Source organism: Hypomesus nipponensis, chromosome 6 (genome assembly GCF_054491055.1).
Source record: "Hypomesus nipponensis isolate SF chromosome 6, ASM5449105v1, whole genome shotgun sequence".
Taxonomy (NCBI): domain Eukaryota; kingdom Metazoa; phylum Chordata; class Actinopteri; order Osmeriformes; family Osmeridae; genus Hypomesus; species Hypomesus nipponensis.
Genome location: NC_140366.1, coordinates 14,324,240 through 14,342,377, shown reverse-complemented (window position 1 = coordinate 14,342,377; position 18,138 = coordinate 14,324,240). Strand labels below are relative to the sequence as shown.

The following is an 18,138-nucleotide window of genomic DNA, read 5'->3' as shown; positions in this document are numbered from 1 at the left end:
AGGGAAAGAGAGGGGGGGAGACAAAAGGAGAGAAGGAGAGGGAGAGAGAGACAGTAAAAGTGAGAGAGCGGAGGGAGAAAGGGAGTGAACTGCATCATGGATAAAAGGGAGTAAAAGAGAGAGAGAGAAAGAGAGTGAGAGAGACAGGGAGGAAAAGAGAAAGAGAGAGGGATGGATAAAAAGAAAGAGAGGAGGGGAGAGAGGGTGGAGAGCAGGGTGGCAAGAAGGGATGAGGGGAGAGGGAGGAGAAGGCAGACAGGGAGAGGCACACAGGGAGGGAGGGAGGGAGGGAGGGAGGGAGGGAGGGAGGGAGGGAGGGAGGGAGGGAGGGAGGGAGGGAGGGAGGGAGGGAGGGAGGGAGGGAGGGAGGGAGGGAGGGAGGGAGGGAGGGAGGGAGGGAGGGAGGGAGGGAGGGAGGGAGGGAGGGAGGGAGGGAGGGAGGAGGCAGACAGACAGACAGAGAGAGGGTTGTCTGTGCTTGTGGTTGGTGTGTATCTAGGGTAAACACTAGGGTGGTCAGGAGCGTGTCGCTATGCTATGAGAGGCCATGTTGAACATTGAGGTATTTCCTGCCTCCCTTCCCTCTCTCTCTCTATCTCTCTCTCTCTCACTCCCCCTCTTACTATCTTTCCCTCTCTCTCTCCCTCTCTTTCTCCCTCTTCCTCTCTTTCCCCTCCCCTCCGCTCCCCCTCCATTCTCCTTCTCTCAGCCCTACTCCCTCTACCCCTCTACCTCCCTGTTTCGTTCTTTCCATATCTCCCCTTTTCACTTTTTTCACTCTCCTTTTTCTATTTCATCTTCTTCCCCTCTTTTTCTCCCTCTCCTCATTTCCCTCTACCTCTTTCTACTTATCTCTCTCTCTCTCTCACTCTCTCTGTCTCTCTTTCTCCGTTTCTGTCTTCGCTGATGCATGATCTACTACTCTGTGGCATGTGGAATTGGAGACATTGTCATGGCAACGAAAAGCCCGGCTGGGGGGGGGGGGTTCACTCAGGGAGACCTGGACACACACTCCACATTCACACATCACACACATACACACACCACACACACAGTCACACATATATATAACACACAGTAAGTGATCAAGATTACAACATAGTCACTGTGCAGTGGACTTACTTATAAGGTTATCAGGAGTTGCAGTGGAGATACTGTTTGCAGTCCCTCCACTGGAGTCAACAGGATCACAATAGATACAGTCTCTCGAGAACAGCTAGGGGGAAAAAACTCCGGAATCCCTCCTGCTTCAGATAAGCTTGATTCAAACAGGCTTTCACACTTAGATATTTATACAATTACAGCTAGCTACACAATTAGACTTTATACAATCCAAGTGTGTGTAATTCTGCAGTTTGTCTAAAGCACATTTCAAAGTGTTCATTTATCACCAGGAGTGCTGATATGGGTTAATCTCATGAGAGTAGACCTCTATAAAACACCCAGGGACTGAAGTGAGCACTCCTGGTATTAAATGAACAAGATGACATTTTCTGTGATGCAAATACTGCGTGGACAGCTGAATTATGAAATGTTCAAAATGCCGTCAGAGACAAAGCTCATCTTGGTCATGGTTTCTGAGAAGAAAAAAAAAACTGACCCCAGAAGATGACAGCTGTTTTAGTGAACTGGGGCACGAGCAGCCAGCCTTGAATAACTAAAGCTTTTTGACACAACCAGACACAAGCATGCACACACACACACACACACACACAGACAGACAGGCCCAGACACTGACTCACAATTACAGACCCTCACACACACACAAACACACACACACACACACACACCCCTTGTCTCCGTCTGGACAGCTGTGAAGGATGTAAGGTTCAGTGGCCGCACGTATTACACGCACACATTTAAACATCGACGACCATGTTATGACCCGCTTTGCTCTTTTGCTCTCCATTCAATGGGATGGATCCAGTCGCGCAGCAGTCGTTGCTAATTTAATGATTTGCAGCAGGCTTAATTCATTTATGACGGTTTCCCGCTCAATTTAACCTCCCCCCTCTCATCAATACCTCTCGGCTGGAGGAGTCAGACGACCAGTGAACATTCATCCAACCACCGGGCCTCGTGTTGTTAGTGGGACACTCCCATCCTTCATGCCTCCTTTAGAGATCTAAACTTTAAAAACTGCTTTTTGTGTGTGTTTTGTGTATGCATGTGTATTGGTGTGCATATCTGTGCGTGTGTGTGTGTGTGTTGACTGTGTGTGTGTATTGACTGTGTGTGTGTTGGTGCATACTGGTGTCTGTTGGCGTGGATCTGTGTGTATCTCTGTGTAAGTCCTTGTGTGTGCCCTCATCTCTCCAGTTCCCGGAGGAGTGATCCAAAATGGCGCCCGCATCAGAAGCCAGGGACTGTTTCCTGTCATCCGGCCCCTACCCATCAGCCCCCTGGGGAGCAAGACCTCAGGCATTAGGTCAGTGACCTTGCTTCTTATTCCGCTAAGCAAGCGATTGATCATAGATCACACCCACTCAAAACCACATGCACACATGCAACACAATATACACAGTCACACGCATTTGTTTTTCAATTTTCCAGGATCATCTTCTTTTTATTTTTGTTTACAGTATTCTCATCAAGTCACAGAAAGGTTTGCAAAGCCATGCAAAAGAATATTTGACTTAGTGTTCTTACAAAGTATACGCACAAACATGGTTACAAATGTTACTGAACAGTTGTCAAGCAGTAAGTGAATATTCAAAATCAATAAACTTTTAATTACACTTCCATCTGTATAGAAAAGACATGTACAATCTCATATAATCTATTTAAAATAAATGTAAGGATACTTTTGCTTGGGACAGTGTGTGTTCAGTACACTTTATCCATGTTTACGTAGTAGCCACACACACACGCACATATACACACACACACACACAGATTTGATTTCAACTAAGAACTTTATGATCCACATCCGCCCAACAACATGCCTGGACACGCACATCCATCACCATGAAGGCCCACACCGTCTAATGAATTAAACATACCCAAAGGCTCACATAAGGTATGCACTGAATATTTGATCACATAGAAGACTGTCTGTTTTTCATATAAGATATTAATACGGCCCCTCTGAAGCAAGACGGGGCGTGAGAGATGTTGAGGACTACGGGGGCTACCTTGTGATTTATAGGATATTAGGGTCCTCTGATCTGCTTCATGCCGAGACACAAAGCTCTATTTTAACTTGCTCTGTACAGAGAATCGTTCTGTTGTATGCTGCATGTGAACAATGCTGTTCCAGAAAAACCAACAGATGGGAGGGGAGTCTGAGGGCTCTGAAGTAGTAACTGCTGATGCAATGGTGTGCAGCCCTCACTGGAACATTAGGAACCTTACCTGTGGAGACAGTGGCGACGCTGCACGTCTACATGTTATTTAAGAAGTGTTCTAGCTGTCTCTGTCGTGAACTGTAGGAGTAACTGCGATCGCTCTCCCTGTGCTCTCCCCCTCTACCTCCCTCCCTCCCTCCCTCCTTCCCATCCCTCACCTACCTACCTCCCCCCTCGTCCTCCCCCCTCCATCCCTCCCCCGCCTTTTTCCTCACCCACCGACCCCTCCCTCCCTTCTCCCTCTTTCTCTCCTCCTCCCCCCCTCAGGTCGGCTTTGGGGGACTACCTGACCCGCGGCCAAAGCTCCGCCCCCGACTCGGTCCCTCCCGGCGATGACCTAGGAGAGGACCACACCTACAGCTCCGGCCTCTCTCCCAGCATGCCCTGCTCTTCCCAGGGCCCCTCCGGTGACCATGACGATGAGGGCGACAGCGTCATTGCCGTGGACCTCCGAGGGGTCAAATCCGAGCCCAGGGAGGTTCCCGTGGACTCCGCCTTCCTATCCCAGCAGGCCCGGCGAGCGCGGGCGACGCTGCCGTGGACGAAAAACCGCCTGCGAGCCCTGAGCGACACGCTGCCGCTGAAGAAGCGCCGCGCGGCAGAGAAGCCTCCAGAGAGCGACGACGAAGAGATGAAGGAAGCGGCCGGATCCCTGCTCCACCTGGCTGGCGTCAGGGCCTGCCTCAACAACATCACCAACCGCACCGCCAAGGGGCAAAAGGAGCCCAAGGATGCCCTCAGAGACTAAGGCAGGACACACACGTACACACACAGGAACACGCACACACTTTCACACTCTCACAGACACATTCTCTTTGTCTGTCACTCGCACACACACACACACACACACAGAGTGCACGCACACACACACATGAACATGTACACACTCTCACACTCTTTCTCACAGACACACTCTGTTTCTCTCTGTCTGTCACTCACACACACACAGAATACACACACACACACACACACACACAAGCACACACCAAACCACACAGGCCAAGAGATAAAGTTACTAAATGTTAAACTTTCAGCAGGCAGTCCCTACTGATCTGTATCTCTATCTCCAGGGCATTAGGTGAATCCTACTTATTTGTGGCAATATCAAAAATCTCTGTTTTCCTATTACATGTCCAGCAACACTAACTATCGTGGGTGATCAGTTCTCATGTGTCTTTGTTGTTTTTGTCATGAAAAGGGGATGAAAGCCATAGAAAAAAGTTGTATCAGATTTGGGAGAACAAGTTAAACAAGGATTCATATTGAGGATTGTTGATGACCATGTGGATCCTCAGTAGGTATGCGATGAAGTGTGTCTGTGATATCTGTAGCAATCTTACACTTATGTTTGCGAGAACTTTGAGCCAACCATGTATTTGGCAAAGCACCACACGTCATAATACAACCATGAGCACAAATGTGAGACTGTGCCAAAGACACGAGACTGGGGTGCTCTATGTAGCCACTCTGAGAGCTGACAAAGTCAAACCCAAGGCATTGTAACTTCAGGCCACCAGTTTAGAAGATGTCCTTAAATGTCGAAATAATTGTAAAATCTGATATACCTGTTATAGTCATGCACTTAAGATTGCTTTCAATCACCAGTCGTAGAAATGTCGTGGCCATGAAGTTTGTCAAGAAACAATCGATAGAGTAGGATTAATGACAGTTACACAAACAGGGTTTTTTTTTCAGCTCGTGTGTCGAGTGAGAGGCAATATTTTGTCTGTTTGTCCTTGTTGCCTAGCGTAGAGGTCCCTGAAATTCTTCCTGTACTCCTCTTTCAGACGTGAACATCTGGTATAGATACCTTTCTGCATCCTTGCCTGTCATTAGGCAGGAGCCAGCCCTATACATGACTGTGGGTGTGTTGTTGTTTCTTGCATTTCTGCTGTGTCGGTGTCCCCTTCTAACTTCATAAAGATATAAGCAATTTGTCCTTTCTGGACAACTCTGTAAAAAGGTTAGAAAATATTTTATTTTTCCTTTCTTAATTGAAGCAATTTGACCTGCAGGACTTACTCAGTTATATTGCATGGGTGCTTGTAAATAAGATCAAAAGTAAACCTTTTTTTATTCAAAGATCATGTAAGATAAACAATGTATTTAGCATGAAGCATGACTTATTTTCATATAAACGTAGATCCTAGATTAAAGATAAAAAATGTTTCGCCAATTCTTATACCCTCAATTTTGTTTTTAATGGATCTCGAGTTTTTTTTGTATCAAATTGATATTGTATTTCCTCTGAGCTGGCTTTTAATGACAAATCTTCTTCAGGGAGGAACTTTTAGGGAAATCGTACAGCAATTTTAAGTCTTGCTTCAGTGAGTGGTAGGAAGGAAAATGATCGATCAACTGAAAAGCCTCTGAATGTGGCTGTCAGTCTGCCTCTTTCCTGATCTGTGCATCAATGTGCCCGTGTCACAGCTACTACAACATGTCAGTAGTGTGTGTGAGTATTCAAATCATGCACCCATTAACATGTTGAGCCTGCCTGCCCTTGAGCTTTCTGTCCCGATGTCTTTAACATGTTTTGATATGCTTAATAGCACATTAAGGTTTCCTAAGACGGCTCTGTTTTAGTTGCACAGTGAGTGGAAAACTTTAGAGACTTTTTTTGGAATGCTTTAGTTGGTGTACGTGGCTTGGCTGCGCAAGATTTGATGGAAATCTTTTGGTGAAGGTCATGTCAGATCAGTATATATGTAAAGGTATGCCTCAGTTCTATTATAGTGTCAAAAGGTGATTAACTGTGGGGGAGATTTTACCAGAGCAATTGGGAGCTGTCACATTCTCCAAGGTTGACACTGCCATCTTTGATCGGTGTAAGCTAAGATGTGAACACATTTGAGACTCACTGTGCTCCTCAACACACAAGCTGTAGAGAATGTCATAGCCTGGGGTTAATAGTTTGAGTGTGTGTGCAATGAGGGAGTGGGTTTCAATGTAAGTTGCGTGAGAGAAAAGCAGTAAAGGGTCCACAGACAGACAGATGGAGAGACACACAGACAAACGGATAGAGAGACAGACAGAGAGAGACAGACAGAGAGACAGACAGACTGGCAGACACAAACAGGGACAGACATTGCAATCTCTCTGTCTCGTCCCCTCAACACACATACCTGGTCTACACAGTAGGACGGATGTCAGCAATGCAGACATATCACACGCCGCCATTCTCCCTCTGAACCCTGCTCTTTGAAGTGCTCATGTAACGCAGGTCAAGCCCTCTGCAGTATTTACAGTAACACACCACAGTTCTGGTAGTGACTAAAATGTTTTCAGTCGACCGAGGCATGTCAAGGGCGATGTGTTGCTTTGGTAACCACCATCTCTTCCTGTGACTCATAGTAACATGCAGGATAGGTGAACCCTTGGCTGTTTAAAAATAGAATTTCACAGGATCTACCAAACTAGTTTATTTAGGGAGTATCACAATGTGTCACTGCCTGAATAAGAGACAGAGAATTAGAAAAATAAAGGTGTTTGTTTTCATCAACCAAACCTGCCAAAATGTGTTAAATTCAAGTTCTGCCATTTTGTTAAAAACTATTTTAATTTGTTGGTGTTTCTGTTTACTTTACAATACTGCCGTTTGTGTGGAATTTTTGAGATGAGTGTTTGAAAGCCATAGGTAGAGATGTCAAAATGCAAACTATTAATGATCTGTGAGATGTCTTACAGAGTGTATCCGGGTGTTTTATTATTTTCTTGTTGTGCAATCATCTTGCCAAAGAACGATTTCAAACTAACTCATCAATACGTGTAAATAACAATGCTGCCCTATGCTGAGGCAAATACTTATAAATGTTGTTTTTTCTTTGCCATTTTTCTGAAACCTACAATAATGTTTATGTGATGTATTGTCTTCCAGTTGCAATAATAAAAAAAAATACAAGTTGCAAAAGTTGAGAACTTGACTTGATTGTTTGAAACACTTACAGTAAGACCAAGTAAGTATCTACATGCAGTATATAGTATCTATATTACATATGCAAGGGGGGGGGGGGGGGGGGGCTCAGTATTTCTCAGATACAATTATTGTCTGACAATTTCCACATCAACAAGGTTCTTATCATAACAAAGGCCTTTCAAATGACTTTTATTCATTTTACTTCCCTTAATAATTAAAGTCCAATTGCTCTAATTAAAGCGAGTCTCAGTTGCCTTGAGAAAAGAACAAGATCAAATCATGAAAGCTGTAGACTAGTGATGGACCACCTTAATAGATTATTTGACAGCATTTACACTTGCTAGTTGGTATAACCCTGTAATACTAAATAAGTTAAGTTATTCCATTCTTCCAGAATTGTAAAACATACAGGCAAGCACTAAGGTAGCCAATAGGCAAGTAACGTTTCATTTTATTACACAAACTATGTAGCCGGTGTGAATCGCGTGGTGGCACTTAGGAAGTCAGAGATGGAGTGTTCGATCCTCGGTGAACGATGAACACGGTCCGGAAAACTCTGACTGAACTTGCAAAACCACGTCTGTTACATACCCGTCACACTTACCTGAAAAGCATGTGTACCATATGTGCATGAATACATAAATACTGTATGGCTCTATAAAAGTAGGCCACGAGGGAACCTTGAGGGACCCACTTTTCGGATTGCTTTTTAAACAATATTAAGGATTGCGTTATATCTTTTTGTGGTCCCCTCATTTTAAATTGGTCCCCCACTAAATACAAATCTGGCTATGCCACTGGTTGACATTTTAGAGCCATGTGGTTGTGCAGGAGGTCCATTCATAATTAAAGGCAAGACTGGGTTAATCACTAGCCGCTGCCTTCCAATGCATCCTCTGCCGCTCTCCGTGAACAACTGCAGCCGTCTGTCTCTCTCCCCCTTTCTCTCTCTCCCCCTTTCTCTCTCTCTCGCTCTCTCTCACTCCATCTCTCTCTTTGGTTGCTATGCAACTGCAGCAAAAAAGGTTAGAAAGTGTGCATTCTGTACATCTTAAGGGGACATTTCAGCGAGTTATCGGCTGCTGCGAAATTTAAAGGTAGCGACGATCGTCTTGTAGCAGATTGTCTGCGGTCTATCAGGCTCCGAGTCTCTGCTTTACTTTTTAAACGAGTGGGTTATTCACGGAAAAAAAGCCTACAGAAGTAAAAACGAACATCAAATAACAATAACCTATAATACATATGCCTACTTCTGGTGCTATCCAATAGCCTTGAACTAGGAGAGGAAAACAAGGGTTAGCTGTTTACAACTTGACTGTAGACCCAATTCTTTGCAACCGGTCATGTCATTGGTATCTCCAGAATATAGGCAAGTTTCCATGGAGACCGAAATAGGGGTAAAGCTCTTGTCAGCTCACATGAATTCCTCGCCTTCCGTGCTTTTGGGGAATTTTACCTCAGGGGGGTGAACGACTACCGAGACATAAACTCGTAGGCTACCAGAGGTTCGTCGAAATAGACCAAGCGCCACTTTTAACAGCGCTGGCTTACCACCCTCTACTCGTGCTTTCACTTGACTTGTAATGCTGGTGTAGGTTAGCGGTAGAACTACTCAATTTTGGAGTCTGCTTCATAGAACACAAACCAACAACAAACATCACTTTACGTATCACTCCACCATTAATGCTAAAGACTCAGAAAGGGATTTATTCGCCATGAAAGTTTGCACAGACAAGGAATTTGCTTTGGCAGGAAGGTGCATACGATAGGCTATAGGAATCTTACATTTAAATTAATCAAATCATGTAAAACGTCCAAAAATTAAAAATATACCTTTCAAACAAATTCACCACAATATAAACCTAATTTACACGAATGGAATGTGAAGATAGGGGTCATCTCTTGGAAACAAACATTGGGTGACATGTTATGTGACCGCCCACTGGTGGAAATACTGCGTTATTACATTTAAGTGATTTAATGTGGCAAACTGCTGGTTCATGTATTAACACCCTGATCCTGCAGGTAAAACTACCAGGTAAACAAGGCGTGGACAATACCGTTTATTTAGACACTATATAACAATACTGTGCATTTAGCCTGAGTTTAGCATGAACGAGACTAAATATATCAACAAAGGACAGTGGCGAATTACTGACAAGATGCGGTTTTACCTTCACAGCCAATGGAAAAACGACTTTCCCACATTATTCTCAGCGGCACATTCCAATGTGTGTCTGGTTAATGTGAATTTTGTGTAAGTTTACCATCAATTCATGAAAGCAAAATGTAATATTTTGAACAACTATGATTTAAGTTGAAGATCAAGATGTACTGCAATTTAATCGGATGTTTGATCATTTTAACATTCATAGTCTATTGTAAATTATCGTAACTTCACGCGATAAGTCGCGAGATGACCAGGTTGACCCTGCCCTATGTCTCGCGCACTCGCAGCTCCATCGCTCAGTATATAAAGGAGGACAACGAAGACTGAAGGACTGCTGGGAAAGCACAGCCCGGGATTGTAAATAAGACCGTTAAAAACCTGTGTTTTATTTACAAAAGTTATGCCGGCTAATTCTAAGTGTCGTTCCCAGTTGTATTAGGTCGTTTTTTCTTTCTTTTTGATCAATTCCTCGCTTGTTTTTCGTGTGGTTGTACACTACGCGTGTAATGGCGAGCTCGGCTAACTCAAATCCAGTGGTAAGGATAAATCTCAAAGGATAGTCAGTGAAAAGGTGCTATTATAGCAAATTACGTGTTAAGTGCAGTTGGGATTGCATTTTGAGTACAGTTCAAATAAAATGGGGAAATAATTAGTTTGCAACATTGATCATCAATAAAATGATTGCCATACGTGCCTCAATAGGCCATTTTAGCCTCTTTTCGAAACCAGATTTGAATTCTGAGTGGGGAGGCACCGGTTGCCGTTGGACATGGTTTATGTAGCTGACAAAACCTTGCTTGCAAGATGCAATTAGCAAAAAAATTACGTTTGGTTATTGTACTATCAGAAATTGTCTGATTTTACATTTGCAATTAATATTTAGTTAAGTAATTAAAGAATATTCGGCTCCTCTTGCACGTCAGAACGTTGTACTGGACTGAGGTTGCCTTAATTTTTCTTCTTGCCCTGAAGCCAGGCTAGGTAGGAAAATACTTGGTATTAATATAGACTCGACTTGTCAGTTACTCGATTAGAAATGCGAACGTTTGTCGGAATGGGGGGTGACTCAATTGTTGTTTTGTAAGCAAGTTTGCCTCGTTCAAGTTGAAAGCACCGTCTCATCCGATGCGTGTTGTTGTGAAAAAATTCCCTTCGTCAAAATTAAAAAATGGTTTCGCAGCGAAGTGCTCGGAATTCCCGTAGGATTGTCCAAAACAGCTATGAAGCAATGCATCACGTCCACCATTCCACGAGCTAGCTTGGATAACGCCATCTTTATACTAATTTCTCACTGTCTGCTTTTCTTTCCTACCCCTTCCCGAAAACGTATATTAGAACAGCACAGCAACACTATTTATACATTTTAAATATTTTGAAGTGGGCTAGAACAATCAAAAATATTTGGCACGAGGCGTTACGCGCTGACCGCCGCTCTGTAAAATGGCTTCCTTGTCTTCACTCTCTACAGTTCTGACCCTCCTCCTCTCCGCTGCCTCGTTTTATACAGCCATCTTGGCTCTCTAATATAGACTGCCCGGGATGGGAAGGTGCTACTCAACGCTACGTCACAGGCGCTACATATAAACACCAGGCCGAGCTTTAAATAGTGAGCAGAGAGGGCTAGTCGGGGGAGGGAGAGCCGATGCCGCGCTGCGGCCACCAGGGACAAGTACGGTGGCCTGTTTCCGTCGCTGCTTCGGGTAACATTTTCGTATAATTGTTGGTTACCAAAGCTACGTTGGACGGTCAGGAGTCGGTGTACATTCTCCGACTCCTGAACATAGTTTAAAGCACATTTCTTAACTACTTGCCCGTGTTTAACATGTATTTAACCTGTGCAAAACATGCGTGTAGGATAGTGACTTATTGACAATGATGGATCCACTAGCACACGAACTACTTTTCTGTCTCATACATTTACAACCAGTCTCAGCTCCAAAGAGCCCAATAACTTTACATCAAACATCATGACGATGAATTGGCATATTGTAACAAAATATCAACCTCGGCAAGTAATGCCTGTGCATGGGTATGAATAGTATATACTGTGTACTAATGTAACCATTTTTCCTCCTTGAGCCTAAACTGTACAGGTCAGTGATCGAAGATGTGATCAACGAGGTGAGGGAGCTGTTCCTGGATGAAGGAGTGGATGAGCAGGTGTTGATGGAACTGAAAACGGTATGAGAGCCCCCCCCTCCACATTCCAGATCCAAGTCCCTATTCACACACAATGACATGAAAATACTTTATGCACTATGTCAAGAATCTCAGCCAACCAGTTAGATTGCTTGAACTGTCACACCCTTACCGACACACCAACCAAATATCATGTAGAAGTTGAGGAAGGGCTTAGCAATTGATTTAGAACTAGTTTTTGTAAACTGTATTATTGTGAATACACACTTACAGGCCAGTAATCTTTCTCTCCATCTCTGCAACAGTTTACTTTGTTACTTGTGTGTGGCTTCATTTTGAAGTGTTGCTGCCTTTGGGATAATCAGCTTTGCAGGAATAAACCCATTAACTGCCTTCCATGCCCCGTTGTTCTGTAGCTTGAGTTAACGGCCTTCAGTTCACAACTGTCCTTTTGTTTTAGACCAGTCCTTGTCATCCCATTAGCTCCTTTTTAAGAAAACAGACATCTGCCCATCTGTTATTTTGACTTGTCTCTCTCCTTCTCAACTGTAGATGTAAAGCATCTTATCAGCTGCCTTGTTTTCTGTGAGATGAAGTGATGTTTTCTGTCTCTCTGATCCTTCTCTAAACCCCCCCCCACACACACACTTACCCCTCCCTCCCCGACCCCTCGTAGCTGTGGGAGAACAAACTGATGCAGTCCAAGGCAGTGGAGGGCTTCCACACAGAGGAGCAGCAGGCCCTCCAGGCCGCGGCCCAGCAGCAGGCTCAGCAAGCCCATGTGGCCCAGACGACCCAGCAGGTCCTCATGCCCCAGCATCAGCAAGGTGAGGGCGGCCAGGAAACAAACAAGCCTGGAGAAATACAGCTATAGTCTAAACAGACACAAAATACAGCCAGGTATAGAATAGAGTCATAGAATACATATTATAGAGAATATATATAGAGATAAATGTTTTTAACATCTCCACCCTGTGCTTGCATAGTGTACTTGTCTAAAAGAATGCCGATTTTGAGGAAGCAGTCCACATTGCTCTTACCTTATTAACTAATAACTTGCAGACTCTTGTCTGAAACTACAGTGGGGATTTGAACCTGTGGCATCTTGATCTGCAGCCATGTTGCTCTAACCGCTAAGCTGCGCGTGTCCTCAGTTGATGGTTGCTCATGTCTGTCCACAGCTCCGCAGCAGCAGGTTATCGTCCAGGATCCCAAGATCCTGCAGCACATGAGCACCACAGGGATGGTAAGAGAGTTCAGGCCGCCACTTACAGACACAACCTGACAAGATCTTGTGTGCCTGTCTTGTGTAATTGTATTAAGTCATTGGATATTTCAGATGGGTTATGTTGGTGTCTGGCCTATGTAGAATCTTAATTTGCTATTGCTGGATTTCAAAGTTGTCTGCGTGTGAGTGTGACTGTCACCTTTTACATACTATTTTAGAGGCTCCTGACTCGCACGTCATTTATTCATTCATTTATGTGTGTGTAATCGTATGCTGACTACATCAGGTCAAAGTTCAGGTTTTCTTTCTCTACCACTTGTTCAGTCCCAGTCTTGTGTGTGTTCCCTGTTTGTCCTCTAGAGTGCAGCAGCTACTGCAGCAACCCTGGCCCTCCCAACAGGGGTCACCCCCTACCAGCAGCTTATCACCAGCCAAGGTAACAGCCCCCTCTCTCCCAATCACCCTGTCTCTCTCCCAATCACCCTCTTTCTCACTCGCTGATTTTCTTTTGCTAACCCCCCCTCAGGTCAGATCCTGCAGGTGCTGCGTGCTCCTAATGGGACCCAGTACATCATCCAGCCCCAGCAGCAGGTGATGCTACAGCCGCAGGTGATGCCACAGATGCAGGCTGGTGGCGTGCAGGCACCCGTCATACAGCAGGTACGCCCCATCACACAGGTAGGTCGGCGCCCTCCGCACCCCTCACATGCTCTCCGCACCCCTCACGCGCCCTCCGCACCCCTCACGCGCCCTCCGCACCCCTCACGCGCCCTCCGCACCCCTCACGCGCCCTCCGCACCCCTCACGCGCCCTCCGCACCCCTCACATGCCCACTGGGCCTAACACGCATCAGGTGGACCGCTGGATGTTGTTGACGTTATGGATGTAGATGAGGGAGTACAGGCCCCTCGTGCAGGTGGAGGCCCCCTCGTGCAGGTGGAGGCCCCCTCGTGCAGGTGGAGGCCCCCTCGTGCAGGTGGAGGCCCCCTCGTGCAGGTGGAGGCCCCCTCGTGCAGGTGGAGGCCCCCTCGTGCAGGTGGAGGCCCCCTCGTGCTGGTGGAGGCCCCCTCGTGCTGGTGGAGGCCTAGATCTCCTAGGATCTCCTCCAGGTCCCCTGGTGGAGGCTGAATCCTTGCCTATATTTGAGTTGTAGTAGATGTACTGTGGAAGAGATGGTGTTATGGGAGCTAAGCGGTGTGTTGGTGTGTGTGTGTGTGTATACAGGTGCTGCACACTCCCCTCCAGGGAGGTCTGTCCCAACAGACAGGAGTCATAATCCAGCCACAGCAGATTGTCCTTACAGGCAACAAGGTCCAGCAGAACGCACAGGTGAGTTTCAGGACTGACACAAATTCTGAGATTCATCCGGCTAAATTTGATTCAATACCTTGGCTGAATCAGTTATATTTACAGATACATTGATTTATCAGTCACTTTCAACCAAAACAACAGATGTCTTGTTTGTTATTTATTATAATTTAGGTCTAGATAGGCAGCTAGGGAACTGTCAAGAGGAACAGGTCCAAAGAATTCCAATATAGCTGTGCTTGTCAGAAATAGCAAATCAACTTGAAACCTAGAAATAGTACTTTATAGAAAGAACAACAGAAAACCTCCCGAGTCTCTGAATCTGCGTCTGTGTAGGTGATGCAGGCGGCCATGGCGGCCCAGTCTAGCCAGGCAGCAGCAGCTGCAGCAGCACAAGCACAGGTGCAACAGCAGGCCCAGCAGGTGACACAGGCCCAGGGCGCAGCTCCACCACAGGGCCCACAGCAGCCGGCCCAGCAGCCTCCCATGATGCTTCAGGTGGACGGTGCCGGGGACACGTCCTCGGAGGAGGACGAGGACGAGGAGGAGGAGTACGACGAGGACGAAGACGAAGACAAGGACAAAGATGGCGGCGAGGACGGCCAGGTCGAGGAGGTGAGGGAGTGTGGAGCCGTCTAGCTGTGGAGGCTATTGGAAGACGGCTATAGCTAAAAGAGGCTACCACCTATAGCTGATCTGTATGTTATAGGCGTAATAGATATTCTAAGTTGTGTATGTTTTTCCTGAGCGTCGTCAATAGGGAGGGGGTTGACGTTTCCTCGTCTGTTTCAGGAGCCGCTCAACAGTGGAGACGACGTCAGCGACGCGGAGGACCAGGAGCTGTTTGACACAGAGAACGTGGTGGTCTGTCAGTATGACAAGGTAAACACTCCTGAAGCTGAGAGGGAAGTATTAATGGGAGCGAGTTAGAGAAGAAGGAAGAGGGAGGGATGTAGAGAAGGGGGAAGGAACCAGAGAGCAGACATCCTGTGTGTGAGCTCACCCAGGTGAAATTCTAGACTCTTTAGTTCTCTGTAGTCCTGACGGCCACACCTCCTCTCCTTCTCAGATCCACAGAAGCAAGAACAAATGGAAATTCCACTTGAAGGACGGGATCATGAACCTGAACGGCAGAGATTACGTTTTTTCAAAAGCCATTGGAGACGCCGAGTGGTAGAGAAGAGAACAAACACACACACACCAACAAACAAACACACACACACACACAACACACACAAAAAAACGCCAGGAAATGGGACTCTCTCCTATTGGTTAAGAGAGACAGGTCAGTTTCCTGTGACTGAGGACATTCAGGAGACCTTTTGCGTGAGTGGATGAGAACTCAAGAAACAACCTAGAAACTGTGAAGCCGCTTTCTTTCCATGAGTGAGTGAAAACTAGCCGGCGAGATGTTCCACCTCCACAAGGCCTGTTGGCAGGAGACCTGGCTCTGAGGCCTGCTCTGTCTGAGGTCCCCTCCATTTAAACCCGCTTTCTAACACCCATGTAGACGGGACCAGGCGGGCCCTGCAGACCCAAGACCAGGCTTGGGTCCTCCGCATCATCACTGAAGCGATAGGATAGCTGTTTGCCCCGGTTGAACTTAAGTGGTACCATAGCTAACGTGCTTGCTGACTCGTACCTGCACCTGCGTTCACATGGCCTTCTCTACGACATGGGGGTCAGGATTCTTCTGCCCGGAGCTCTCAATTCCATTTCACTGATATTCCCGCCACCTTACGGATTCTAGGCGTTTCCATGAAACCAGTTCTACTGGTACACACTGTGTTCTGCCATACCGGCACAGTTCGGATTTTAAAACATTTTTATTAAAAAATTATATATATTTTTTCCTTTCTGATGAAGATCCAACACTAAAGACAAAAAAGTTCCGATCTTTAGTAGCCAATAATGGTGTGAAGGCCTGGTTTTTAATTTCTGCTGTACCTTATGATTTGTTATGAATACAAGTGCTGAATCTTCAGATTTCTTACCATCTGCTTTCTCGGATCCTAAACTCGTCTGGGACTACCATTGCGTCAAAGAAAAAGGAAATTGATTGAATCAACCAGAGGATGGATACAATTGTACAAACGTCATGCCTAGCTGCAAGCTTTTTTCCCCTGTTTCTGTGTAGTTCTGTACTTTTCAACATTCTGAAGATTTGCACTGCGAGTCTGTGTTTAGAGTCTGTGTTTAGAGTCTGTCGGCTGTCTGAGCTTGGCCTTGGCGTGCTCAACCATGCGGTTGTTCTTTTAAACGTGTGTCTTGTGCCGTGTGTCTCTAGTACTGCAGATGGTGTCGACCAGAACTGTGTGTAGGGACATCCCATATCCATAACTTTTAACAGTTATAATCTTGTTTTTTTTTATTTATTCCTGAAAGTTCAGGCCATGTTATTTTTTGGATTAGGGAGGTGGGAGAGGAGATTGAAAGAAAATTGCTGCACCAAACTGTGCTCTTATTCTATTAAGTGGTCTTTTTCTTTTATTTTGGCTGGGTTCATCATGTGACCCCAGCTGGCCAGCTCGGCGCTCGGCTCTGCTTGGTTTTAATCATGGTTTTTAAGACGTCCTGTTCAGGTAAACTCATCTGAGGGGCCTGTGTGTTGTACGCCGTTTTGTTTTAACTGTGCCCCATACTGTTGCATATGTTTGAAATAAAGAACGTTTTCAGCTATTTAGTTTTGTTGTTTTGGTCGATTTTTTTGGTACCATTTTAGGGTGTTTCTGTGGTGGTGAATGGGGACACTGAAAACTGGGCCGCGCTGTTTCAGGATGTAGATGTGGGTATCGGAAAAGCCAAACATTTCAATGGAACAATATAACTTTTTTTAGTAGAACGTTGGATCGTTCAAGATCTTGGAAAAGCAAGAGTTCAAAAATGTCGGGATAACTGGGTAGCGATTCTGTCAATATCTATTGACCATAGAGCTTAAGTGAGTGTCATTTCCCTTCCCAAATGTCATTTCTAATGTGTGCCCTTCGAGTTTGACTCGAGTTTCCAGGCATTCGCAGAAAACGTATAGCATTTTACGCTTTTTCTTTTCTCCCATGTACCGTGTGTTTAAACGGCTGTTGCAAAGAAAGGTTTGTGAGTGAAATCGTTTTGTGTCATTCATGTAATAACGATACTTTTTATAATCAAAGATCTTTGTTCATGACTATAACTTGGAAAGCTGTGCTTTGAATACAGCAATTAGAGATGGTAGTATTTTATTGAACAGACCCTTCCAGCTCTTTTTTTGCCTTTGCTAAACTTTTCATTAAAATGAAATCTAAATGATTTTCGGTGGCTCGTGTTGATTTACAGTAATTTTACGTGGGAAGAGACATGAGTATTGAGTTACCCTGTTTATTTGAAGAATTACAACACAACCATCTTCATTTCCTCTTTTTGGTGAGACTATCAAAAAAGTAGTCAGGCTGCATAAGTGTTTATCCTGTGGTCTAATTGAATTGAAAGACTGAGTCATTGTATAGCTGCATACAACAAAATTAGCAGGTACCTTGCTAGCTTAACATTTTCAAAGAATTTAATAAGTTACAGGTGTGAGACTGTCTACAGTCTTCAATGTACTGTAGCTGGGTCATGCTATACCACACACACTCAGCCATTCTCACACTCTGCTTATTCATTCACCTGTGCAGGAGTGTAATGGGATCTGCTCCTTGTGTGGAGGGTCCTGACTTCTCCTTCAGGGCCCTCCAGAGAGCAGGGGGCTTAGTAGCAAAGGATCCTACAAGGCTCTGGAGAGACGTCAGGTTCTCCTTCTGACGTCAGGTTCTCCCCTGGTGAGCCCATAGGCCTGCATGGCCAACAAGGTCATCTAGTGACCTCCTCTCCTCAAGGTGGAAGTAATGCAAGTTCAGAAAAATGGCAGGTGTGTATGGCAAATTCTACAGATTCACCCTGTGCTTGTCAAGGATGGAGAGAGCTGTTCCTCGACAGGGGGAAGAGGTCTTTTGGGACGATCGGGGCTGTTTTTGTTGGGACATGCAGATATTTGGCTGGATCTGATGCAGTTTAC

At 45.4% G+C, this 18,138-nt stretch overlaps 2 protein-coding genes across 7 annotated transcripts in view; both read left to right on the top strand.

Annotated features, from left to right (window-relative positions):
- ches1 (checkpoint suppressor 1) overlaps nucleotides 1-7,265 on the top strand; it is a 30,249-nt gene extending 22,984 nt beyond the window's left edge. For 4 of the 5 annotated variants that reach the window (XM_084699947.1, XM_084699948.1, XM_084699949.1 and 1 more), the window contains exons 5-6: nucleotides 2,320-2,428; nucleotides 3,615-7,265. In XM_084699947.1, the coding sequence (XP_084556073.1) occupies nucleotides 2,320-2,428; nucleotides 3,615-4,095 (590 nt within the window). In that variant the 3' untranslated portion in view covers nucleotides 4,096-7,265. The remainder of the gene's footprint in view (nucleotides 1-2,319; nucleotides 2,429-3,614) is intronic. The other variant, XR_014758462.1, reaches the window with a different exon arrangement.
- A 2,483-nt stretch (nucleotides 7,266-9,748) lies between these two features.
- gtf2a1 (general transcription factor IIA, 1) lies at nucleotides 9,749-16,791 on the top strand. 2 transcript variants are annotated; one of them, XM_084700491.1, is made up of 10 exons: nucleotides 9,749-9,969; nucleotides 11,513-11,614; nucleotides 12,249-12,399; nucleotides 12,754-12,818; nucleotides 13,161-13,236; nucleotides 13,327-13,460; nucleotides 14,025-14,129; nucleotides 14,445-14,723; nucleotides 14,901-14,990; nucleotides 15,178-16,791. In XM_084700491.1, the coding sequence occupies exons 1-10, from the start codon at nucleotides 9,940-9,942 to the stop codon at nucleotides 15,283-15,285; spliced, it is 1,140 nt and encodes a 379-aa protein (XP_084556617.1). In that variant the 5' UTR covers nucleotides 9,749-9,939; the 3' UTR covers nucleotides 15,286-16,791. The 2 variants fall into 2 exon arrangements, with proteins under 2 accessions (XP_084556617.1, XP_084556616.1); XM_084700490.1 differs by having other exon boundaries at nucleotides 13,327-13,478.
- The last annotated feature ends 1,347 nt before the right edge of the window (nucleotides 16,792-18,138 follow it).